General features: G+C 39.8%; 1 protein-coding gene across 2 annotated transcripts in view; it reads right to left on the bottom strand.

Annotated features, from left to right (window-relative positions):
- Window positions 1-26,590, bottom strand: part of gpr158a (G protein-coupled receptor 158a) — a 96,697-nt gene that overhangs the window by 49,643 nt on the left and 20,464 nt on the right. For both annotated transcript variants that reach the window (XM_085362815.1, XM_085362814.1), the window contains exon 2: window positions 22,481-22,586. In XM_085362815.1, the coding sequence (XP_085218941.1) occupies window positions 22,481-22,586 (106 nt within the window). The remainder of the gene's footprint in view (window positions 1-22,480; window positions 22,587-26,590) is intronic.

Below are 26,590 nucleotides of genomic sequence, written 5' to 3'. Positions count from 1 at the left end.
ACGACAAGAGGCCCAGAATAGCAACGGTACTTTAGCTGACACTTGACACGCTATGAAGTGTTTGTGACCTGACTGAGAGATCTAGAGGAAAGGCCGGTGGCAACGTCAAAATGAAGCACCAGTCACTGTGATGCTCTTCACAGCGGACTGGACTCGGCATGTCTTGAGAGGCTGCTATTTCTGACTGTCTCTCAAGGTCCTTGGTGAGGGCTGAATGCATTTTTCAGTCCGAGAGTGTGCGCTCCTCAGTCGAAGCCTTGAGAGGCCAGCCAGGACTCAAAAGCCCAAGGTAATTACCAGGTTACTATTCAGTGGACAACTTCCTCAAGTAAATTCCACTGAAGAGGCCAAAGTATATGAAGTGACTCTTCACTAATCTGTCGAAGACGACTTGTCGTTTTAGTGGTGAGACCCTAGAAAGACCCTCAATCTGACACCCGTGAATCTGATTTTCCTCACCACTGTACTCAAACACTATATAATACCCACACGGCTCGTAACGAAGTAGATGCTTATTTCAAGACATACCCTCTATGTCACGTATCTGTCAAGTATTGGCGGAGAGACGACCCAAATGCAGGTAAAAATCATTAGAGAGCATGTCTTTATCAGCTAGAAAAACACACGGTCCGAAAGAGAAAACAAAACAGAATCACTGGGTGCTGTCTAGTATTTATAAAATGTCCTCCCACTTCCTTTACCCAAATCCATTTACCTGGAAAATGTCAAGAAATGTATAAAGTTATATGCACATAGCATTATATTTTAGTATATTATAGTATATTTATATTTTAGAATCCTTAACAACATGGCGACAAATCTCATCTGTGTTGCAGCATCAACAGAAAATGCACACCCTGCGTGATCTCACTTTGTTGTTTGAGCCAGGCCATATAAACAAGAACCACCAGTGAAAAACGTCAATTTATCCCAACAGCTGGAATTTTAAAGGAAAAGGAAGACGTGCTTGGATGAGGAAATCAATTAAAGGCAATCCCAAAGACTAAAAATACAATGACAACCTGAATCTTCAAAGATGACAACAATCTGTTTTGATAAGAAGCAGAGTTATTGACAGGAGCCTAATGTTCATAGTTCAGCTGTGGGCTTAACATAGCGACTTGTTGAAGGTTTATTATGGCTGCCAAACAGTTAGGAACCTTTCTGGGCACATTTGACTGTTTGAAACAAAAATGAAACATAAGCAAAAGCAGACAATCAGAAAGGAGGGAAAAGAACAAAAGCAGGAAATAAAAGAGCTGAGGAACCAAACCTTCAAAGTAAAACAGGAAGTAACCAAAAGATAACTAATTAACCACAAGGCATCACGACAGATAAAGGGGAACGCAGAAAGTAGAAAATAACACTAGAGACAACCGAACACTAACAGAACTGCTGACATTTTGTTATATATTTTATGCTATTAGTGTCACATGCTTTGAATATATTCCCCCATCATGCTTTTTTAAGCGCTCTTCCACCAGTCATGTTCATGGGGAATAAAAATGCCCAGAGTTTTTCTTTAAAATAAGTTTTACAGTAGCTTCTGTTAATTTTTGTTTATGCACAGACTGTGTATTGAAGGGTGTAGCCACAGTGATATGATTCACTGGTTTGTGAAGCTCCATCTGGAAGCCTTAAACTAAGTATTAAACACTCTGTTTTGAAAACAGACATATGAAGCTAGAGCTGACTGTCAAACTACAGTTTGACACTGCATGCTCATACCGTAGCAACTTCTCATTCAGAAAGTAGCCATGCCCGAAAGCATTCCCTGCTGCTGTCATCTGGTTCTCTCTGAAGAGCAACGTTAGTTACCCAATAAACATCATGTTATATTTAGTAAGATTTGAAACTAGTGACCACAAAGAAAATAGACCAAATGTTCATTAGCAAAGTGTTTAGTGTGGCTATAGAACACGTGACCATCAGTCTTTATGTAGCCAGAGGAGTTGCCCCCAGCTGGTCAGCTACAATAGAGGTGCGACTCCTTAGCCATCCTTTATTTACAGTCTGTGGGTTTGTTGTTATACTGTTGACTAAAGGATATTTTAAACCTCACTAGAAATAAATTATTTTATAGTGAAAGGCAGGTATATTTTGTAAAATTTAGTTACAGTGAAGATCACACAGAATTATCACCCAACCTGCACAGCATTTTAGCATCTTTAGCTCAGTGTGGTTGTTTAGTGAGAAGTTCTAGAGGTCCATCTGTGCAGCTCCAAAGAGTGTATGAACAGAGTTAGTGACTTGTTGTGTTTCACGTAAAGAGTGCTGCAGGAGCTTATGAATCAGTTTTGGAGTTAAGTACATCAGGTCTGACTCAGAGAAGTGACTCCAAATAGTAAATGGTAAATGAGTAATTATCTTAATATGCCACTCCATTATCTTACAAACTTGTTAACTTGTAATAACATATGCAAACAAGAGCACAGATACTCTAGAGAACAATGAGGGAGAAGAATATAGTTCATTATTATAAAAGTCTTACAGATGCAGAATTTGATTACTTTCTTTTGTAAAACTGCATTTTACTGATACCTTGTTTTGTACTTAATAAAATCGAGGCTTATGCAGCTTATGGACCTGATTTTTCTTTGCTTATTATTGGCTTGAAATGACAGCCAGAGGTAACTGCAAACTGCCAAGTCACTCAAAACCAGAGACTCAGATTGGACATTGATGAGTAAAATGAATGAGCGCATAAATAAGGTGCTTAGGAAGCTGTTTGGATTTCACTGGATAGTTTTAGCTCCGCACTGTCTAGAGACCAAAAAAATCACAGAATTGAATCTGTAAAGCAGATGATTCGCCATATTGGCGAGTTGTCCATCTTTCATCTGAATCCACCTGCTCTTGCTTTAAATGAGGACTGTGGAACAACAAAAAGTCTGGTAACTGATTTCCCCACTGATTCTCCAAAAGTCACTACCTCAGGACAGGTTCATCGTGCTACAGCTACTGCCTGCCACTGTTAATATTCCCACCTGATGGAGACACTAGGGGAAACTGTCAGAGACAGGTGTGTGTGTGTGTGTGTGTGTGTGTGTGTGTGTGTGTGTGTGTGTGTGTGTGTGTGTGTGTGTGTGTGTGTGTGTGTGTGTGTGTGTGTGTGTGTGTGTGTGTGTGTGCCAGCATGCATATTTTTAGTGTGTGTGACAGGGGGAGCCAGGAATAGCCCTGGCAGTACATCCCATTCCTGCCTGCTGTGGTGACTGATGCAGGGGCTCAGATGTGGAGTTTGTTGAAGGGAGAAGCAGTCCACCTCTGAGCTACCTGCCATCAATCACATGTGATCTCAGGCAGAAGACTGGTACATTTCAAAGGACTGTAAAATGCAAAGCCACAAGAAATCTTTCATCTTAAAAAAACAAGATAATGTTCTTAGAAAATTAGTCATAAAACAGTAATTGTATCTTTTACATTGTTTTATGAACCATATTGACAATAGGTACAACTGTTCCTCTGCTCGTTAATCCAAATATCTAATCAGCCAATAGCACGGCAGCAAGTCAGTGCAATTAGGCATGTAGACATAGTTAGGATGTCTTACTGAATGTCAAACTGAGCATCAGGATGCAGCAGAAAGGTAATTTAAATGACTTTTAAACAGCATTTCAGAAACTGCTTATTTGCTGGGATTTTCCAACACAACCAACTTCAGGGTTTAAAGAGAAAATATCCAGTGAGCAGCAGGTCTCTGAGCTAAAATGTGTTATCAGTCAAGGTCAGAGTAGAATAGCTAGACTTCATCAAGCTGAAATAACCACTCGTTGCAAACCAAGGTTTGCAGAAGAGCATCTCTGAATACATAACCCATTTAAAGCTGAAGCAGATGGACCACAAGCAGCAGAAGACCACACTGGGTGTCACTCTCTGCACAACCTAAGCCCAAAACTGGACTCTCTGATGAGCTGATGACCATGCCACACATGTCACACTGTACTCAAATGGCCTTCACGGTCACCAGATCTGAATCCAGTAGAGGATTTTTGGGATGTGGTGGAACAGGAGATTCGCATTATCACGTGCAGCCAAAAAATCTGCAGCTACTGTGTGAAGCTTTGATCTCAATATTGACCTAAATCTCTGAGGAATGTTTCCAGCACCTTGTTGAATCTATCCAATGAAGAATCAAGACTGGAGGGGTTCAATCTGGTACCAGCAAAGCAGCTGTGCAGCAAGATGCAGTAAACACTTTAGGTTTGCAAATAATGATGAATATTGTAAAATATTAACATGGGGCTATAATTCTTTCCCTTATATACACTGTTACAATGGTGGACGCTCACATAGAGTAAAGTCATCCTTATGAGTAAAACTGAAAATGAGTGAAAATGAACACATCTTTCAAAATGTTTTATGGAGATGTGCACAATTCTAAGTTACCAAGAATATGACTTTTAGCAAGAAACAATTACCTGAGCCTATCACTGACAGAATATTGTCTAAGATCAACGCAGTATATTTGAAATTTAAGTCTTGGAACAATTAGTCAAATTGAAGATCATCTAGTTAAAATACCAAGCATTATGTACATGCATCTCATCAAATGTGTTTGAAATGTTTTCGAGTTTCAAGGGTTTTTTTGTGATGTAGAACGTTTTATGATGTAACTGACTAAACAACTGATTGCTGGAGGAAAGTATTTGCAGATAAATCAATAAAAGGAGGCTTTCAAATATAAATATATCACTGCCATTGTCTATTCTGCATTCTGTTATGTAGGCTAAATCTTCTCTGCTTATAAAACAACACAGTGTTATGGTATTTCAAAGGAAGCACACACAGGCAGTGACCTACTTCTATATGCATGACATCTTCTATTAATTATGGTCCAGGCAGGGAAGCTGCAGGAACCCTATTGCAATTGTTCTGATTTTTCTTCTGTTGCTTCTTCTCATTTTAATTTATATTTCCCTGCTAAACGTGGAGCTTCAGACCAGGAAGCACGAAATATAAAGACAGTATTGCAAATTCCAGCCATGTAAATAATCAAATTTCTATTTCTGAAATTATCCCAGAATAAGATGTAAGTAAATAGATTTATTCTTTACGACAGTTGCGTGTATAAGAGACGTGCAGCACTTGTATTGTAGTGAGTGCCTCAGACACTCCAGGTTTATCCATCAGCGTTGCTCATTGTTGTTTACCTCCCAGCTGTGGCAGCTGTCAGTCACGCACACTCTGACACGCTAATTGTCATGGTGACTTGGTGCCTTTGTGTTAGAGTGCATTGTGCTCTCAGACCAACATGGCCTGCCTTCAACAGGTACGTACACACAACTGGCGGCATGCTTCACATCCACACTCAGACTCCCTATCTCTGCGCTGCCTCTAACAGACGACATTTTAATCATTAATGTCTGATTTTTTTGTGATAATTTTAATTCAAATTTGACCTGAAAAAGCACCAAACAGAAATCCATTTAAGCTCAGCTCAAGCTTTATTTAACTTGAATAATATACCTTGGAATATTACTCTTGACTTGGACACAGAGAATTTGTGGTTTGTTTCTTATTAAGGACTATTTTCAATAGTTTGGATAAACAGCATCGCTTCTGATTTCTTATGTGGCTTTATGTGGGATGATGTTTTAGACAAAAGAACACCTCCAGCAGTTTCTGTCCTTTCCTGTTTCAGCACGACAATAATGCTCTCATGCAATAAATAAATAAATAAATAAGATTTTGTGTCAGAACCTCTGTCCTGATACGTCCTTATCAACCGACACCCAGCCTCTCTAATGCTTTTGTGACTCATGGGATCAAATTCCTGCAGCCAGGATCCAAAAATGTGGAGGAGAGCCCAAAACCGGAGGAACCAGAAAAGCAGAGGTTTACGCACTGGTGGATGTTTCCGTGGTAACTTAGTGTATTAAAATCAATAGAATCTAAGCGTCTGCTCTGTGGTGGGGGTCTTTTGTCAAAGATAGTTACAGTTTATTTCTAAAATTTATCTTTTTGCCGCCATGTTTCAGATTCATAGCAGTGCACAGCTGCACCTGAATCCATGTTGATCTTTTTTTAATGACCCTGAAAGGCCTCACATTGTATCTCACCTTTGACCTGTGCATTATCAGTGAATAGAGAGCATTATTGAACTCGAGACTAATTCATTTGGGCAAAGCAGGGTCAGATAACAACACCACTTCAATTGTATTCATTTCAGATCAGGCCACTTCAGGTTTTAAAATGGTTTTTACAAGTAAGTTATTATCATTATTGTGGCTATTACTGTCAGTGGATTTATAACATTAGAACCATCATTTTCCATACCCATGGCCTCTATTTGGCATAAACAAATCCTTATGGTCCAAAACCTTTTTAAATTATTGGCACAAAAAAAGAAATCATACAGTATCGTTTGTTGATACTAGATTTTTCTTTGGTAACACAATTTTTCTGACTTATTTACATTTCTGCAATACCAAAATCAATCAACATAATTTTATTTCAGGGTTTTGAGTTGCTTTAGGATGTTTGGACGTGTGTTGATGATTAGTTGTTTAGTCTGTTTGGTTTCTCTCTTTTTGTTGCTCAAAGTAATCTTGTATTTTGACCACCAGTCAGTGTTCACAGAGTCTGAATAATTGTAAGATCATAGAGTGGTGGTCCTGAGACCAGGAGGATGTCAAGAATCTGCAGATCCATCTCTTGCATTTAAGGTTATACTAAAAGAAGCTTTAAGCTTTTACTCTTCTACTGTTCGTTTTTTGTTTTATCTTTGGGTTACTTTGAGTTTGTTATCATGTCTGTGTTTAGTTCTCTGAGTATCCCCCCTTGAATACTCATTGATGCTACAGCATCTCCCTGTTGAAGTTATGGTAAATGACAAATGGACTGGTTCTTATATAGCGCTTTTCTACTCATCTGAGCACTCAAAGCGCTTTACACAATTTGTGCATTCACCCATTCACACCCATTCGCACAAGCACATTTTTCTAAGTGCTTTATAGCTAACATTCATACACAATTTGGGGTTAGTATCTTGCCCAAGGATATTTGGCATGCAGACTAGAGGAAGCCAGGAATCGAACCACCAACCTTCCGATGATCGGAAGGCTGGTGAGCTACAGCCACCACTTATGGTTGTTATTCATTTCCTGCTTTATTCTGTTAAGTAGTTCACTCTTTTATCTTGTTTTTGGCTTTACTTCCTGTTAGTTGATTGTCTTTATTATATTCAGCTGTGCCTTGTTCACCACTTCCCTAATCAGCCCTCTGTGTATATACAGTCCAGTCTTCTGTGTGGTGTTTGTTACGTTCTCTGCTTTGTCTTCATGTTTTCATTGTTCCTTGTATTCTTTGAACTGTGGTTAGCTGACACTTTTCATTATCGCTTAATAATGACGTTTGGTTGATTTTTATTCTGTAAAGTTGCATTTTTAACACTGTCACACAGTTGGGACTTCATTGACGGTGACAAACGTTAGAGCACTTACATCGTCTGCACATCCAAATCTTGACAAATCCATTGTAAACTTGTTTTTTTTTTACTATTTAGTAGGTACCAAAGAAGAAGAGGATAGGTCTGAGAAGAGATAGGGTTAGCTGTAACTATTAAGTAACTAGAGTAATTATAACAGTATAATATTGTGTACACTTTCAACATCTATTTTGTCCAGGCAAAGTCTTCCTCCCTCACCTCTGTACGGCATAAAGCATGAAAGTAAAAAAAACAAAAAACAAATCTAAAATCAAGTTTATCTTCTCTAATTGATGCAGAGGCCAGGAGTCTTCTACCTGAATGGGAAACCAGAACTACCTTAATTTTGTTAGCTAATTAGAGCCTGCCAAGGACTCTTCCTCATTTTGAAATAGCCCACGCTCTTCCAGTCCAGCATAGCACCTAATCAAGCACTAATTAGCCTCTGTAGATATTTGTAATGATCCTGCAGTTCAGCAAAAACCCAGAGGAAAATTTTTTTATCCAATCATTGCACACTGAACTATAGAATACACAGAAAGCAGGTTAGGCGGAGAAGGACGAGGAGGAGGGCAATTTATCCTGTTTGCATGTGTGTGCAGAGCAGGCAGTAAATTATCAGCTCGAGATGTGTATGCAGGCACGAGGGAAATTAGACGATGCATGTTTGTTTTTATTTTGAAGGAAGTTGTACGCGGTGTGCTGAACACTCAGGCATCCTGTTGCATTTCTCACCCTTCAGTGAGAGCTCTGAAAAAAAAATGCATGCAAGTGACTTCCCATCCAGTCTCTTGTGTGGGTCGCTTCCCACTTGCTCTTTAAACCTTCTGTTTGCATGGGGCAGCTAGTTAGAAGAAAGTTGGCTTGAAGGGGTCTAAGGAGGTTGGACTTCTTTGAGTTTCGTGAAGACATTTCTCATCTGAGAAGCTTCTTCAGTTCTAAAGGTTTGAAAAAAAGTCATGAGTTATTTTTGGCTTATGTGATGAAGCACATAATCAATAGTGGGTCAACAACCCTTTTAAGGGACAGCCCTAAGTAGGGTTTAATACCTGGGACTCGCCACCATTTGGCTTTAGAGCTGAAACTCTTGGATGAGAGGAGAAACCTTGTCATGAAACTTAAAGAAGTCCAGTCGCTTTCTTTCCAAGCTCCTTAGATTACCATAACCTGGATGACTGAGAACCTGCACAAACATTTTGGCATCAAGAGAGGAGAAAGCTATATGAGATGGCTTGTTTTCAAGCAGCAGATGAAGTGAAGAGCAGCAACGTGGCCCATTTTAAGATAAATAAGGATTATTTTGATCGCTAAAGATCATGCAAAGTTACTTATAGAGCTAGAAATGAGCATAAACAGTCCACTTTAATGATGAGAAGATAAATTAAATTAGAGTAGCAAGAATATAGTTCACAGATTTTGTAGCTGTCTATTTTTTGTGAGAGAGAATAACACAGAGGTCAAAAGAAGAGAGTGTCTGACGTCAATTTTTATTTTCGCTTCGGGCTAGTATTGTACTTTTTTCTTCTTCTTCTTTTTTTTTTAGCTTTTAGGGCAAAGATGGGGCAATGCATCTTGGCACTGGTTATGGCTATGAAATTTAAGGCTTGTGCAGACTCACCAGCAAACACAGAGGCAGTGACACTGCAGACTGCTGGATGACTGTGGCTCCCTGCTCAGAGGGACAGCTAGACAGGCAGCCAGGCCTTTAAACGAGGTCAACTAGCAGGAGTTTAACCGGAGCGGAGCTGCACTGACAGCAAGGCCTCGCTTTGGGTACAGTCCAAAGACCAAAGCCTAAACACCAGCAAGATAAACAGTCTGGCCTACGGGGAGCTTAACACTGCCATCAGAATGAGACGAGTAAACACATAGAGCTTCTTAGTGCACACAATAGACACTGCATGGATATTGCTTTCATAATCACATTTGCAGCTTATGTATGTGTCAAAACAAACTAGCCAGGCAAATTTATCCACACTGTACAATGCAAGTGATTCTTGCAACTTGCAGCAGACCGTCCACCACACGAACACACACATAAGCACTGAAAAAAGAACTCTAAGCATCGTCAGTGGGCACAGGGACAGAGGTCATGAATGCCTGGGATGTCTGCTGCTTTTGTTCATTGATATATTTCAGAGGCTGTTCTGTACCTGCCTTAGCTTGTTAGCTGAGCATCTCTAGTTCATCAGGCCTTCATTTGAACTATTATAATTGAGTGAAATGTAATTTTTCTGTGTTGTGATTTTTCCGATATTCTCTTAATACAAGGCTGACAGGCAGCAACTGAAGGAATGTGAATAAAAGCAGTGAGAATCCTCAGGCACCCTTTGGCAGACCTAGATGAGGAATTACATTTCATCGATATATTAGGATCTTTCAGGAGTAAAAGACGTGGGTGAAAAGAAGCCTGCTGCCAAGTCATTGTCACTGCTACTACCTTATCTTTTTGCCCGTGCACCCTCACTGTTCTTTTCCCAATTTTTTTGTTTGTAGCCACACAGCTGCACTCATTTTACATCCAATCTCATGGGTCCCTAGACAAATGTTTTACCTTTACTTTCAACCCATCTCTTATCCTCTCTGGGCCGACTGTTTGCTTTCTGCGTCAGCTGACGCCGTGCTGCTACGGCTGGGTAGAGCGGATGCAAGACTTTGCCCGGGGGCAAATGTATTCAACCCTTCAAAGTGTTTCCACGTAAATTCAGAGTTCCAGGATTATTCACATAGCCAATTAGTGCGACAGCATTTAAAGAGGCCTGCACTGCTGGGGGCAGGGAGCCACAGTTAACACCAGAAGTATCTTGTGATCTCTCCTCACTGTGCATTATGGCCAACAGCTCTCTACCTTGATGTTGTCATCTTGAACACCACTGAAGCGAAAACACTGTGGCCCACAGAGCATCTTATTTGTGTCCAGTGGGGAGATTAATTTTGTTCATCAGCGGTTTTATTTATCCTGAGTTAACAGGATATCAGAAAAACAAACAGAATCCTCAATATTGAGGATATGGGTTATTTTTAATGTTGCATGCTTTTCCAAACTGAATACTGAAAACAGAAACTTCACCATTTAAAATTTGCAGTTTAAAAAAAAAAGAGGAAAAACTACATATGGGGAAAAACTTTACTTTCCCTCCACATATATGTGGGGGAAAAAGTAGATTTTCCCCCCATAAACGATATTATTTCTTAAAATAAACTGTATATGTATGTAAACAGACAGTAGAAATTACAGTATTACTATATAAATATTGTAAAAATAGAGAATCGCTACATACACACTATAGAAATGACATTATTGCTCTCTGTGTAGATTCTCAGTCAACTAAATCATGGTCATTCAAGGAATGTGAATGTTAACGTTAGATATAATACTGTATGCTTTTTATTGTGTTGTCCTCTAAAACAAATAAAAAAAACTTGAATAAATTACAATATAGTCACTGAAATTTTTACAGTAAAGAAATTGCAGCCTTGCTTCAAGTATTTTAATGTAAAAATGTGTGTTTTTCAATATATAGTGTAATATATATTTTTTAAAAAGTGCTTCCAGAAGGAGCTTTGTAAATATCTGAGGAATTATGAATCATTTGAGTGAGTCTGTTTGTTCTGAGACCCAGTACTCATATTTGTGACTATATTAGTTATGTTAGATCCTTCTGTTAAAGTTTATGTAGCAAAGGAATTCTTTTTACAGAATATGGGTGCTAACCTTATGCCCACCCTCCAACAGTCTTTTGCTTGGCCTATACCCTTCAACTTTGCCAGTATGGGTGATCCTACCTGGTATAACTCTAAGGATCACTGATGCAAGCTCCTTGACCAAAACAAGGTGGTGACCTAACAGGGGTTAGGAGGAAGGGCCTTCAACATCTTGGAGGCACATGATACTGTGTAGTGAAAGAGTTCTTGGAAACCAAAGGAGAAAACATCCACGCAAATACTTCTTGAGGTGAATAGTTAGGAAGAACAGTTGAGCAGTTATCCAATTCAGGGTCCCAGGTTAGAGCCTACCCCAACAAACCCAAACATGCATGTCTTTGGTTTGTGGTAGGGAGACGGAGTACTTGGAGAAAACCTATAGACACACAAGCACAGGGAGAATAAGGAAATCACAGAAACTGAAAAGTCCTATAACTGAACAGTTATATCAGTGGCTTGTTTCTACCCCCTGAAAAGCAGCATATACATGTTCCTAAAACAGTCTGGATTCGGTGGCACACCAACCCCTAAACGTCAGGCAGGAGTTTGAGTCATAGTTTTAGGTTTTGCTGTTTGGGTATTTGGGAGAAAATTGTAATTTGGCTTGAAATGCCCTTTATACAACATTAAGCATGTATTTAAAATCTAAAGTCTATGTTACCCATTTTGACAACAGTGCACAATTTACATTGCACTTTTTCAATGTGACAATAGGTCAGTACAATTTCAAATACAGCTATCAGTCTCATGAAACTACTTTTCCAGCACAAAACTATGTAACACTCCATCTGCAGAGCTGCAGATGGATCTAAATCGCTGTTCATCCTTAAGAAACTCCTTAATCTTTCTTTTAACAGTGGAAAGAGAGTTGAATTATCTTTTACCTTTTAAAGTTCTTCCTCCTTACAATGATGCATACCTCACCAGCACAAAAGGATTTCCAGACTTCCTTTCTATCTTATCAACTCTGAAGCATAATCACAGCTTTTGCTGAGATCACTGTAGATAATTATCAATTACCCTGTAAATCGCGTCCAACATACTCTTTCAACAGCAACAACAAGAAAGGAATGTAATTAATTAAAACTTGCTCCTCTTCACCGAGAATGCACAGGTTGAAAGGACCATGGCCCGTGTGACACCATTCCTGACATGTGCGTCTTGAGGGAATCTCTGCCCCACAACGATGCCGAGTCTCTAACACCAGGGGAATTCCCAAGGTGCTAAAACAACTGCTTTTTTTTTTTTAATCTTACAATACACGGGAGGCCTGCAGATGAAGAGGGAAGCGTTTTTGCTGAATGAGTGCAGAGGGAACACTTGGATGGGAAAGCTGTCAGAGAAACAAGCAGATAAATGTTGCTCAGCTAATGTGGATCACGTTCCCACAGGGGACTCTGGGATTTTCCTGAGTGTACGCCATGTCGAGTGAAATATGAAGATCCAGTGGAGAAAAAAAGGACATGTTTGGATGTAACTCAAAAGTAGGCCATGTAAAGCGCCTTTACTGACCACAAAAATACACCAATTCTTTGCACAGCATTAAATATCCATGTCTTTATATATTTTTGGAGTGTCAAAAAAATGGATAAATGGAATATTTGGATATATTACCAGTTATGACCAGCAATAATGTACTTAACCCGCCAAAAAACACTTAAAGTACATGTTTTTTTCTGTGCTCCCAAGCCCCTTGTCAGGCTTAAATGAGCAACAAAACTATTAAATTACACAAATTGAATATAAACTAAGATTTAATTGCATGTTTAATTGCTCTCAGTGTTGGGCTGAACAGGCATTTTAGCAGGAGAAAAGTAGCAACACTAGTTTTTCAATTACGGTGAATTTTAGGGAGAAAAAAATGGCAATTTTGCATATTCGAATGATTGCAAGCACAAAAGACAAGTCATTATGGGACAGAATGAGGTCTAAAACATTTGCATGCAAATACAACTCAAATCAATCTTATTTGTGACACACTGACTAATGAATGTCAGTGTTTTAAAATGAGCCCCATCAGTTTAACCCGTCATATGTCATTTTTAAACGTTAAATGAATAGATGAGCCAAATTAAGGGACTGTATCTCATGTTTTCAAGTAAACTCTCCCAGTAGATTTGCATGTTCTTTTGCATCCACTGCCATGCAAATAAAGGGCACGTTATCATAGCTGCCAGTACAATATGCAGCCTTTTTCTTGCCTGATCTTGGTAAGTTATAGTCCGGCTGCAAGGAAAGATTGCTAGCCAATGAGATGTAAATCAGGGAAACAATGCGTGACATGGATGGCTTGTGTTGTACTGTTGGGGCCAATCAGCTGTTTTCCTTTCAAGCTTGTTGGGACTGCAGGATGTGTTTGCATTAATCGTAATGTTAGGATAGAAATCTGTTCATGCTGAAGAGAACAAATATAGTATGCTTGTAAAACCACTGCAGGGCCAAAAACCTTCCGAGTCTAATGGCCCATTTATGCTCGCCACATCAGTCGCTTCACACGCAAACAGTGATGTCGCCACAGTTATGTACCATTTTTACCAGCACTAGCTGCACTATTCTCGTAAATGATAGGTTTCACCGCCTAAACAAAAACTCCACATCAGCGTTGGTATTACTAAAAAACAGAACCAGAAGCAAGTACAAGGTTTTTGTTTTGTTTTTTTAGAAAGCTTAGTCTTTGAAACTCTTGCAACATCTTCCTCTGTATAATCTATGAATCATCTTTGATTGTGTACTGAGATCATTAAAATCGCAGGAAAAACCAACACTGTCTTAAACGTGTGTCATCAATACACACGAGGTTGCAAAAAAAGTGCAACTTGTGCCAGCGATGTGATCCGGCACTATTTGCAAGAATGATGAGCACAAATGGGACAATTGTTCTCCCTCCAAAGTCTTGACAACAAGGACACAGAAAATTATCATTCAAACGGACAAAACTCAAAAACTACTTTTAAACTTTCCTATTAAGGTTAAGGTTAGGGTGATGACTCAGGGTGTTTTCATCCCTGCTCTGTTTAGTCCATCTGAATCAGACTCTGGTCTGTTTTCCTCTTCCTTGGAACCAGACACAAGCCTCCTCCTCAAAAAACTCCAGTACAGTTTGTTTATGGTGAGAATGTGATTGGGCATCGATCCAAACCAACTATCAGCTGCAAGTGGGAACCACTGGTGTATTGTAGCCATGACGTTAAATATTTATTTTGGGCTATACTAGGAAAAAAATGTTGTGGAAGAAACCAATTAAATCTGGTCTTTGCATGGTTAATTATTCATTGTTGGACTAAAACATGTTGGTTAGTTTTTAATTTATATTGTGGTAAGTTTGGGAGATTGAGAGAGACAACGCGGTCATAGTGGATGAGCCCCCAGGAAATAAATGGAAGCCACTGTAATGTCCTAATGTGAGGACAACATATGTGTAGGACAGGGGGAGGGACAGAAGGTGAGATAAGACGGAGCAGCAGTTGTTTAACACTGATGCCGTTATTAATTCAGCAGTGCTGGGTGCACGGCGGAGGAATCAGCATGTGATTGAGATGATAACAGGCTGGGCCAGGACAACCTTGTGATCCAAGGTCAAGATGAAACAGTGATTCAACAGACAGAGCACAAATAACCATTTCAGCTTTTCAACAGCAGACAGAGCACCACAGTGAGGCAAAAATAAACCGCACATGCTGCTGAGTGCATAAAACACCCTGAAACGTCACCCTGAAACGTCACCGAGGCAGCGGTTTGGTTTTCTGAGTGCTTTCATGGATGTGCTATGTATGTTTTGAACAGGATGGTTGATGCAGCGCGTCCAAATGGAAAGCTTTTTTATTTATTTATTTATTTGATATAATAAAAAGTTTTGTTGAAAATCCTGTTCCATTTAAATTTCTTGTCAAAACAAGCACATACAGCAACTTGAATTTCTACTTCAGTGTCTGGAGTGAGATATCTTTAACAAAAAAAGTTAAGATAGGAAAAAGCAGAGTTAGCCTTTTAAACTGGCTGACTAATTTAGTTTAGTTTATTTCCTTTTTTCTCATATAAAAAAAATAAATGTAATTAAGTAATATATACTTCACAGCTTTAATTTTAAATTAAAAATAATGAAACTCAGATACAAAAATATTATAATACACCAATATAAAGTTTGAGTTGCTGTCATTACCTTTGCCAAGGAGGTTATGTTTTTGGTAGTGTTTGCATGTCATGCTCAAGAACTAAATAAATTCTGGTAAAACCTTGTAGTGGTGTAGAGCAGAGTCATGGTAACAATCCAATACAATTTGGCTTACATCCACCGCAGTCTTCAAGATGAACTTGGTGACTTATTGCTTGAAAATTGACAAAAACCCTTGTAGACTGGATGACCCTTGAAAGTATGGTGTGTATTGTTAACATATAGAAAATACCATATAAAGATTTTCAATATCATGTCACATTTGACCTCTGACCTCTCCTTCAAGGTTGATAGATTGATCTGAAAGTCAGAGTGCTATATAGAACTATTTATAATGTTAATAATAATGTTTAAATACATTTTACAAAACAATAAAATAAATACTTCATTATAAAAGTAAATCAGGTGTGCTGAAATCTGTTTCAACAAAGCAAATAACAAAACTCTGCATTTTATATTTTAGTCGAAACAAGTGCAAATTTAACCTCCTAAGACCAGAACTCTTTGATGGCTATTTGGGCTGATTGGGACCTGATGAATGTAAAAACAAAGAATAACCAGATTTTTTTTTTTTTACCTAATGTTTGTTTCTGAGAAAAATGAGAGCCACATATGAGGACATTCATTTTAAATTTTGTTAGAACAGTGGCAGTATAATGTCCTCGTAAATGGATATCAGGCCCTCGTAGAGCAAAATTAGGTATTTGGTCTAGACATCCCAAAACGTGATGTCCACAAATGTGGATGCCAGGTCCTAGGAGGTTAAAATGCATTTAAAAAGAACAACAACAACAAACAAATATGTACAAAATGCAATACTATTCCTTTAAAATGAAATACTGCCCAGAGACTGAAAGGCCTTGGTGGAGGTTTATGCCCTTGGAGTGCTTTTTGTGGAGTTTTTGTGTGTGTTTGTATTTTAGGTTTTTCTTCTTTCTTTTTTTTACTATTTCCAGTTAATAAAACTGAGTGAGAGGTTACTCATCTTACTCAGCATCCCTCAAAAAGAAACGGCACAGAACAGAGTCAGGGTTTCTTGTTACGGCGGGTGGCGTAATCATTCAGGTAATGTGTCACTGGCTTTCACAGGCTACGATCCCCCTGGGCCCCACCACTTGTTCCCAGCAATAAGCTAATTGATTGAAACATTCATCATCATCCACAGCCACATTCTCTTATGAAAGCTGACCCCAGGGCAGCAAAGTCCTAGACTTTTGGAGAACATTGAAACGCAGTAATGGAAGTGCCATTAGTGAGAGATGCGAGGAGGAGAGACGAGAACCCCAACAAGAGTGTGTACACTTTTTCCACAGGAAATGAAGGTAAGATTGGGGTTGATCATCCGTGGGCTTCGCGCTCGTCTCTGTTCATTCGTGTAGTTTCATCGTGATTGGTTTAAGTCAGACCTGCATCTCTAATCAAAGGAACTGCAGTGTTTGCTCCTAGCTAAATAAATGCAGTCTATAATTAAATTGATTGCTATACTACTTTTTGACAGCAGTACAGTGACAAGCCTGCTCCTGCAAACTGATGGTGATGTATGTGTAATGCCTAGCATATAATCTTCTGCATAGAAAACCCTGAGCTCATTGGCAATATAGGGAAACATCACTTGTGCTATTTTCCTGCACCAGTAAATGCATCATTGCACGTGATTAAAATATCACCGATCAATGATAAATAAATACAAAGATGTATTTTTATGATAAATAAAATGAAATATTAAAATATTAATACTTCATTATTTCGAATACTGTTTCCTTTCCTCTTTTATGTCTATATTTCGCATTATGGTTTTAAGTGCTTGAGTACTGATATTTCCTGAGGCAATGTGTGTATAGTAATGTACTGTACGGTGCAAAAGCCATCCATCCTTCTTTAGTTGGCACTATTACAAAATGCCCAAGATAGCATAGCTTGAAAAGGCATAGTGCAGCATATTTGCACCAATGAGGTGATTTCCAAAAGGCTATTAGCACTGAACCTGGTATAGTTCAGCATGGTGTGCAATGTGTCTTTAAAAATTTTGAGGAAATTGGCCAAAAGAGATGACAAAATAAGAAGTGGCAGGCTTAAAAAAAAATTCTGTCTACAGCAGAAGAACGGTATCTGAAAGTCATGACTTAACCCTTTAAGACCTACCATAGAACCAAGTCCGCCAGAGCTTATATTATATTTTTGGTAAATGGCCTGTATTTATATAGCGCTTTACTAGTCCCTAAGGACCCCAAAGCGCTTTACATATCCAGTCATCCACCCATTCACACACACATTCACACACTGGTGATGGCAAGCTACATTGTAGCCACAGCCACCCTGGGGCGCACTGACAGAGGCGAGGCTGCCGGACACTGGCGCCACCGGGCCCTCTGACCACCACCAGTAGGCAACGGGTGAAGTGTCTTGCCCAAGGACACAACGACCGAGACTGTCCAAGCCGGGGCTCGAACCGGCAACCTTCCGATTACAAGGCGAACTCCCAACTCTTGAGCCACGATCGCCACGAACGATTTATATGCTGTAGTGCCATTTTTGGGACCATTTCAAGTTGCTATACATCAATACAACCGTTATAGCCCAAACTTAAATAATATGTATGCATTAAGTGCATAATAACTACATAAATTGCAAAAAAGTGCAATAAACTACAAACAAATTGAAAATTGTTTTTGTGGGGTTTTTTTTACATATATTTCTAGTTAGAGAAATTTAAGAGGTTTATCCCTCAAAACTGTAAATACAAAAAAGTTGCACAAAATAGTTTCCCACCACAGGAAATTCATTTTGATTGTCTTCATAGTTTTATTTTGAGATACACCAATTTTTATATACTGCAGGAAAAACGAAGAAAAAATATTATAATGCAAATTTACAAAAAAACAGCATGTGCATCAAAATAAACTATTTCCAGCAGTGCAATTTTAGTCCTAAGCATCCCTGAAACTATTCAGGAAAGCATAAAGTCAAACATGACTTTAAAAAACACCAGCATAGGCTTATAAGGCCCCGAAGGTAAACTACATTTTCTGCGAAAATGACGTCACTCCCGGTTTCGGGCAAGTAATGGCAGACATAGTTCGCTCTGACGTCTGTTCCAACGTAGGAAGTGTTATGAACAGCTGATCGGATCGGCAAAGCGTGTTTCTGGAATATAACCGAATAAGAAACCGTGACCTAGGGCAAGCTGATGGCATAACATGTAAGTACAACTCCTCTGGTTTCATATGCAAAAAAACTTATTGTGCTAGCTTACGTGGTTGCAGTTCTATAGGGATTTAAAAATAGTTACGCAAAACGGAGCGTGCCCACTCTGACCGGTTTTAAAGGGTTAACAGACCTGACAAAGGACCTGAGAGATGCATCTGACCTTTTTAGTTGATCCATTTAACCTAAATGAGATTATCCTAATGGAAGAGTAGCTGTCAAGAAGCCATTCTTATGGAAGGGAAACGGGAATAATAGTCGAACCCAAAACTGGATTGAAAATCAGCAGCAAGGGGTCTTTTTCTAGGAAAATACAGAGAAGGTGTGACTTCAGCCTTTTTCACAATCTCTATGTAGGAATCCTGTGTATTAACAGGTTGAGCAGGTTGCTATTTTGTGAGTCTTTCATATCACTCAGTTGCTTCCCCAGAGATTATGTCATACACAGTTCAACTTCAGCTTGCACAGCAGCTGGTGACATCTTGATATTCATTTGTCAAATAATATTTTTTCCAACAAAATGGTATTGTTTAATGATTTCACACACAGTTTAGAAATCTGTAAGAAATGGTGAAATGAAAATGAAGTTGTCCCGTTGGGCAGGCCAGTGCGTTTGTGGCATGGACCCAAAAGCAGACACGGAAGAGACAAAAACTAAGGTGTAACAAAACGTGAGCTGTTTATTTGGCCAAAAAACGTGAATACAAATCAATGCAGAGCAAACCGGGACGAAAACTAAAACTAAAACCTAGACTGGGAAAAACTAAACTATGACAACTATGACAATAAGACATGATCATGATTCTGAGCAGGTAAATATGAGAAACTATGAGACAAACATGAACATAACCTAAACAGAATCATGAGATTCCTGAAGACATGACATGAAGAAACGAAAACAGACACACCAACACTGAACAGAGGAAGACAGAGGACTTAAATACACAGAAGGGCAATGAGGGAAGTGGAAACACCTGGGGAGACACAGCTGACACAAATGAGCAAGATGCTACGGGGGAAGCAAAACTAAACACACTGAACATGTAAACACAATACTTTCAAAATAAAACAGGAAGCATGGAGACACATGAACTGGGATGCAAGTTGCAAGCCTGACACAAGAGACAGAGAGAGGGAAAGGGACACAGAGGAGAGAGACACAGGGGGAACCTATATAGACAAGGAGATAACACATGACAAACAGAAAAAGACTCATAAACAAGGAGACATAGGTGAAACACAAACAAGACTAAACACAACAAAACTAATAATAACAATACAAGAACTTAACATATTTCAAATATAACATAAGAAATCAAAAATACAAACTAAAGAATCAAAGACAAATATTGACAGATTTTAAGACAGCATTGCCCTCAAATAACCACAGGCTTTGGATGCTGTTGGGGTTGTTGTATTTTTCCTGTCAATAATCTGAGCTTCATTGTGCTTTGCCTTAGTGTGCGCGCCTGTTGGATCAGTCATCCATGTCATCTGCCTCCATCTGAGTTTGGGCTGCCTGTACGCTCGGCTGGACAAACAGCAGCTTGAGAGGAAAGAGAGGCCTGGAAATCCGGCAGGGCGGCTGGAAGCGACTGCATTTTATCAAATTCAGTTGCTGGAATGGTGCCACTTAAGCAGCTCCTAAGATGCAAATGAAAAACAGCGGATGCGCGACGCATGGAAGTTGTAGTTGTTATGCAAATAATGATGGCGAGATGCATGCATAAAGGACACTAAGTAGTAGTGACGGGTTTGCTGTAAATGCTGCTATAAAGAGCATCTGAGGGTGGAAAAGAAATGTGAATGCTGCACATAAATAAACAACCCCAACACCATCATAACAAAGTGCTTTGTTTCCAATAAAACAAAGAAAGTACGCCTTACATGGATCTTAAAATGGTCCCAAAGAAACCCATTACACATCAAATTGCTGCACATAAAGAGGGAATACCTATACAGCTTAAAAAACAGTCAATAAAACTAAATGAATGCCTATTTGCAAATACAGGGGAACCCTTTTAGTGTTTTTTACAGCATTACCACACAAAAAATCCTAAAACACTTGATTACACTTCAGTCATGCTTTCTATGCCTCCTCTATCAGCCCCAAATTGCCTGTTCATGCACTTTAAGACCAGAAAGAGGCTCTAACAGACACAAAGATTTTGCTTTTTAGTTTCTTGCAAAACATATGAATTACAACCCCTGCATTCCACATCAAAGACTAATAATGTGGTGGCTGCAGCTGCTCTTGCTCTTGGTCAGCGTACGTCCACATATACAGTTGCTCTCCCTGTCCACATAGTTTATCTAGCAGGCATGACAATAATGAGCACCTCCGCACGATAAAGCTGTCAAGCAACACAGGACACATCCTGTAGTGTGCCACAACCACAACAGCTTTCATCATTCGGCTCTGAGCAAGCACGCTCCTGACATGCTCCCGCGGTGTGAGCACACATTATTCCGCAAACCCGGCTAAAATCCATGCCATTAACCAAGCATTTCTCTCCTCGCAGTCACCCGACACAGAGGCACTATGTCAAATGTCTCTGCCATTGACTGTCCACAGAGAGGTGCAAGTGCTCAGACAAAGAGAGTGATTAATTATTCAAAGAGGCTCACTGCAATCCATTACATCACATGCATTATGAAGCAGCCTGATCTACGGCACCTCTTCAAAATCTATCAGTCTTAAGGATGAGGCTGAAACGCACAGGACACTACCTGCTAGGTAGACAGCAGGACAGGTAAATAAAGGGCTGCAATTAACAGCAGGAATAAAAATGTAATGACCTGCACATAACATGGCATTATTAATTATTTAATTAGTGAAACTTTAAATCTTTACTTTTGCACTTTTATTTTCATACTTTTCTCATTTTAAACTGGTCATCCACTAGGTTATTGAACCATTTTTACCAGCAATAACCTAAGTTTAAATAGGTAATCAATGTTCTGTTGCATGACCCACTTTCAGCTGTTGGACGGATGGTCTCATATTTAACTCCAGAATAAGTGCCCAGTTCACATGTCTGCAAAACCAGCCCATCCCTCCACCACCACGCTTGACTAGCATAAGATGTTTGGTTTTCTCTAAACACGACGTTGTGCTTTTATAAACGTGCTCACACTGATGCAGAGCTAATCAAGCTAACTTGAAGAACGTGGTGAAATTAGAAACTAAAGATCAAAAAGTTGTCCAAAACAAGCCAAGTAATATGACTATCTGACCCAAAACCTAACTTCAGTGTTTAATGATAATAGTTTTCAAAATGGTGAATGTGAATGTCTGACATTCTCTTAAAAATAACAGTACTGAGAATTTTATCATCTTTTCCAAGTAGGCCTTGAGACAAGACGTTTTTCATTTTAAAAATGACCAGAGCTACTCTGCCAATGCTGAACATGAGTATAACCCTCCGTCTCAATTCCAGGCACCTATACTTAGAGTTAAATATATTTCTTGACCCTGGAAGGAAACCCTCAAGATTTGAACCAATAGGGTCTGTGTACTTTATCAGTTGGCTAATGACTACAAAATGACTTGGCTCATCTCTGTCTACCTAGTTTCACGCAAAGCTGTGCATTCAGTGTCAGACAAACACATCATATTTCATGACAACGCAACCTTGACAGAGGTAATAGCTGAGACGAGCTGCAGCTGCCTTTGACAAAGCTTCATGTGTGACAAAAACATAAATCTTCCCTGCAGCCTTGGCACGCTGTGGGATATATTCGCATAGATAAACATCAAGTGATGCTTTGTATCCACTGTACACTTCAGTTTAGTGGTTATATTGTTAGCAGTATCATTTAAGGTGAATCGGATCCCCACATTTGTCACAAGACATACAGATTTACTGGTTTTCCACTTGGAGCCTTGTGTAGATGTGACACAGTAGGTGTGGATTACAGTTCAGTTTAACTGAGCAAATCAATCTAGCCCCTATGCTTGGCACACTCACCTCCATAGTGGTCAGGTTGCATCGATGGGTTCCAGCAAACCAGCCATCAGTGGAGCACTGGTCGATATCAACATCCTGTAGATTAATGTCCACTCGAACCACTCCCCTGCAAGATGGAAGGACATTAAAAGAGATCTATTAGGGTCATTTCTACCTCCATGTTTTTATTCTTGGACTCAACTAGAGCTTTACATGATTTTCTAACATTTCGCGATTTGATTGTTATGGTGAACAGCTGTGGAATTGAAGCACTTTGAAATTGTATCATTCTTTCTTAAGCATATTGTATATCAGAAAAGTTGAGTGTGGAGGTTTGAATGCAAAACAAGGCCATTAGTTCAGGCAGAAAAAGTTCACGACATAAATGTGAAAACCAACACACATGAAAAAAGATCAAGTGCAAAAAAGGAAGCACAACAGACGCTTCCCTGTGACGACGGGACTATTTATACACACAGGTTTGATTGGACAGTAGAACACACGTGGTATAACTAACAAAGGACATGACAGAAAACTCAATCTTCAAATAAATCAGAAAGTAACAGAAAGAAAACAAAGAATCACTGAGGGAACTACTAAAAGAAACAATGAAATGAACCAAAACACAGGATGTAAAACTGAAACTTGGCATTACAAAAAAACACAAGAAACAACAGGAAGCAAATACTCAAAAATGGACACAAAAAATAAAGCTTGTAATCTGCTAGAATAAAGAAATCAAAACAAGAACCGAAACATTCAACAAACACAAAAATCAAAACTTGAAACATTTGGAACAACAATAAAACCTCAAGTCTAAACTCAATTATATTTGCAAGGAAATCAAAACCCGAAAACAACAAAAAGACCACGGAGTAAACAAAGTGTAGTAAAGCCAACTAAAACCCGCTGTTGAAGAAAGTCAGTTACCCTTTTGTTGATTTATTGATTGAGTGATTGATTGATTTGTGTCAGACGGGATTTTTTTGGATGGTTTTCTAAATAGAAGCTTTTCAAATTAAAAGAGTTGAACTGAGGAAGGTAGATAAAGCAAGTACATTATGAGCTGTATGTTATTGTCTGATCTACAAATTTCACTTAAAAGTACAGTAAAGTTACACCAGCGGTCCCCGACCTTTTTAGCGCCACGGACCAGTTTATGTTTGACAATATTTTCATGGACCGGCTTTTAAGGTGTTGCGGATAGATGCAACAAAATAAAACCAGTACCGGTACCAAAAAAAAGGAAGATTTATTCATAACACATGGGAAAAGACCCAGGGAAACTGAGTTAACGATAAGGATTCTAAAGAATAACGCTAAAAAACGATAAAAACCCTGAAAACCATAAATTTCACACGCGAGGATTAACTCTCGCGGCCACTGAGCCGGTACCGGTCCGTGGCCCGTGGGTTGGGGACCGCTGAGTTACACTACCTTAAAATCCTCAACATGTAATTGCACAAACCTGTACTTGGAATCTTAACTGAAATTTTAATAGGTTCTAACATGTTATAAAGCAAAAACAGACATTTGTCTGCCTCATGTCTCATCTCTTCTTCCTAAGAAAGAAATCAGTCTGACAGAGATGCAATTAGCCGTGCACTACATCACAACGAGACACTCTGCAAGAGGCTGGACTCTTTGTTCCGTTTCGACCAGCTGAGCCAGGCAGGACCTTCTAATGGAGCTGTTGAGGATTTAGACTTACTTAGCTTTCTGAAGCTCTGTGAAGAGAAGGTCACTGTATGTGATTTTGAAGGTCAGCCCCTTTGATTCTGACAAATCTTTTCACTGGTGTGGCATATGTCCCTTTCACAAGTGCAGCTCACAGGACAAGCCAACAGACAGTTACATAATGCTGTATACTATATGCGTAACTATACAAGGAAAAAAAACTAAACAAGCTTGACAAAATACTTCAAATCCACAAGAAACTCTAAACTATCTCTCAGCGACCTCAGCCCACTTACAGGCTTTCTCTCTTGGTAGACTTAAAAATGGAGCACAGCCCGAGGCAAGTGTTGTTAGAAAATCTATACCGACTTTAAACTTTATGGAAGACATGCTCTGGAGAGTTATAGCTCAGTAGGACGAGTGTCATGACACCAAGATAATGTGCACATATGAAAAAAGGTATTTCTCTGATCCAGCATTCAGAGCCTTCAAGTTTCTCACACACAACATTTTACATAAACGCCAGCCGACACAAGAGGAAAAAAACCCGAGTGTTGCCGTGTAGCTTTCGAACAAAATCACCAAATATACACTTTGTTATTTGATCAGGATGAATATAAACACAAACCCTGCTCTGAAGTGAGCGGGCGAATCAGCGCTGTTATCTATTTAATCAGGCAAAACCTGCAGCTGCTTCCCTGCAAATAAATCAGCGGCCGACTTTGCACTGACCTTTAACTCCTTTGATGCCCGTTTGAACACTGACATTCACACTGGGTTTATTTTGTTATAGGATTAACAGGAAACTTTGGTCTCCCAGTTTCCAGGATTTGTGTTTTGCGTTTAAAGGAAAATTAGATTTTAAACTATTGACCCTGACCCTGAACTAGTATGGATATACATCATATACCACCGCATTAATCACCTAAGTCTAAGTTCTCATTGTCATCGAAATACTAACCCTAACCCGTAATCTGACCTTAGGCAATTAAAATATGTAATTTGTATCTTTTTTATACTGACACAACATCATATACAACATTTTTTTTTCCAAAAAAGTCTGTTTTGCCTTTCTCCTGAAACGATGGGATGGTTTGATCAATTGCTCGAATGATGTAGAAAAGTGCTACAAAAGTGTCAAAGTGGTTTCTTTGTCATGGTCCTGCGGCCATGACTCAGTGACTTTGTGTTTGTGTTCTTTATTGTTATTACTTTCATTATTATTCGTGGCTGTTTTGGGATGGTTTGTGTTTTGGGATTTTAGATACTGGGTTCTGGGTTTGTGCTCCCTCTATTGGTCCCTGGTGTTAGTGTTCCCCTGTCTCGTCAGGTTAATCAGGTCCAGCTGTGTCCCCCACCTGTGTGTGATTTCCCAGTGTCTCTCTGTGTACTTATAGTGTGTGTTTTCCTCTGTTCCTCGTCGCGTCGTCTGTGTTCATACTCTGTGAAATCCCCTGCGTGCTCTCCCTGCTGTTCTCCCTTCATGTTCAGGTTTGCTACTCCTTGGTGTAGTTTCTCCCAGTTTAGTTCATCCTTAGTTCTGTTTTGCCATCTCCACTTTATGTTTGGTATTGTTAATAAATCGCCCTCACGTCTAAATAAGTACTGCATTTGAGTCCTCCTTTCCACTCCTCACACGGCCACTGACCCGAACCGTGACAGTACGACGCGACCACAAGATGGACCCAGCAGCGCTTAATCCGTCTAAGGAGCTACGGGAGAATCTCATCGATGCCACACAGGAGCTCATCGACCTGTGGCTGGAAAACCCGGGTGGCAAGTCCCAGCGCGCTATAGAGAGGCGGCTACAGCGTCTTGTGACCGGTCTCCCATGGCTTCTAGGCTCGCTTTGTCCGTGGGAGCGGGAGTTTCTCCTTTTGGATCTTGGACTTCACCCCCCGTCTGCATTCACTTTCGAACAGCCCGATACGGTGAGTGAGCGGGACGCTTTGGCTTCCCCAGATTCCGGGACTTTGTTTTCTGGGGCTATTCAGAGCGGGATGGGAGACAGTATGGGTTGCTTACCTACCTTCGTGGTAACAGATCCTTCCCAAGTGGGCGTCTACAAACCCTCTGCAAAACTGACGGACTGTGTCTCTGCCGCTCCTTCTGAGCCAGGACTTTATCGCCATTCTCCGGCTCAGTTCTGTGTCCAGCCACAAGCTTCCCAGTCTGTAGCTCAACCGTTAGCCTCGCTAAGGGCACAATTACCTGTTCTGCCGCCGCTCCAGTTAGCCACTCAGCCATCACCACCGCTAGCATCGCTACAACCCATAGTTCAGTTAATGGCTGTCACAATTTTCACACTGTTTTTCCACCGCTGTTTCTGAGCAGGGAGAAGAAATGTTTCACAACGGACCTGTTCCTCAAAAGCTGGCAACATTAGTGACCGTTACTCGCTCCGGGGCTTCCCCAGAGGCTGGGTTACAGCCCTCAGCTTACTCTGGACCCCTG

The sequence above is a fragment of the Diplotaxodon limnothrissa genome, linkage group LG9, assembly GCF_057381915.1.
Source record: "Diplotaxodon limnothrissa isolate DT_005_m linkage group LG9, D_limnothrissa_male_GT1.1, whole genome shotgun sequence".
Lineage (NCBI taxonomy): Eukaryota > Metazoa > Chordata > Actinopteri > Cichliformes > Cichlidae > Diplotaxodon > Diplotaxodon limnothrissa.
Note: the sequence above shows the minus strand (reverse complement) of the source record. Positions and strands in the feature narration are given on the sequence as shown.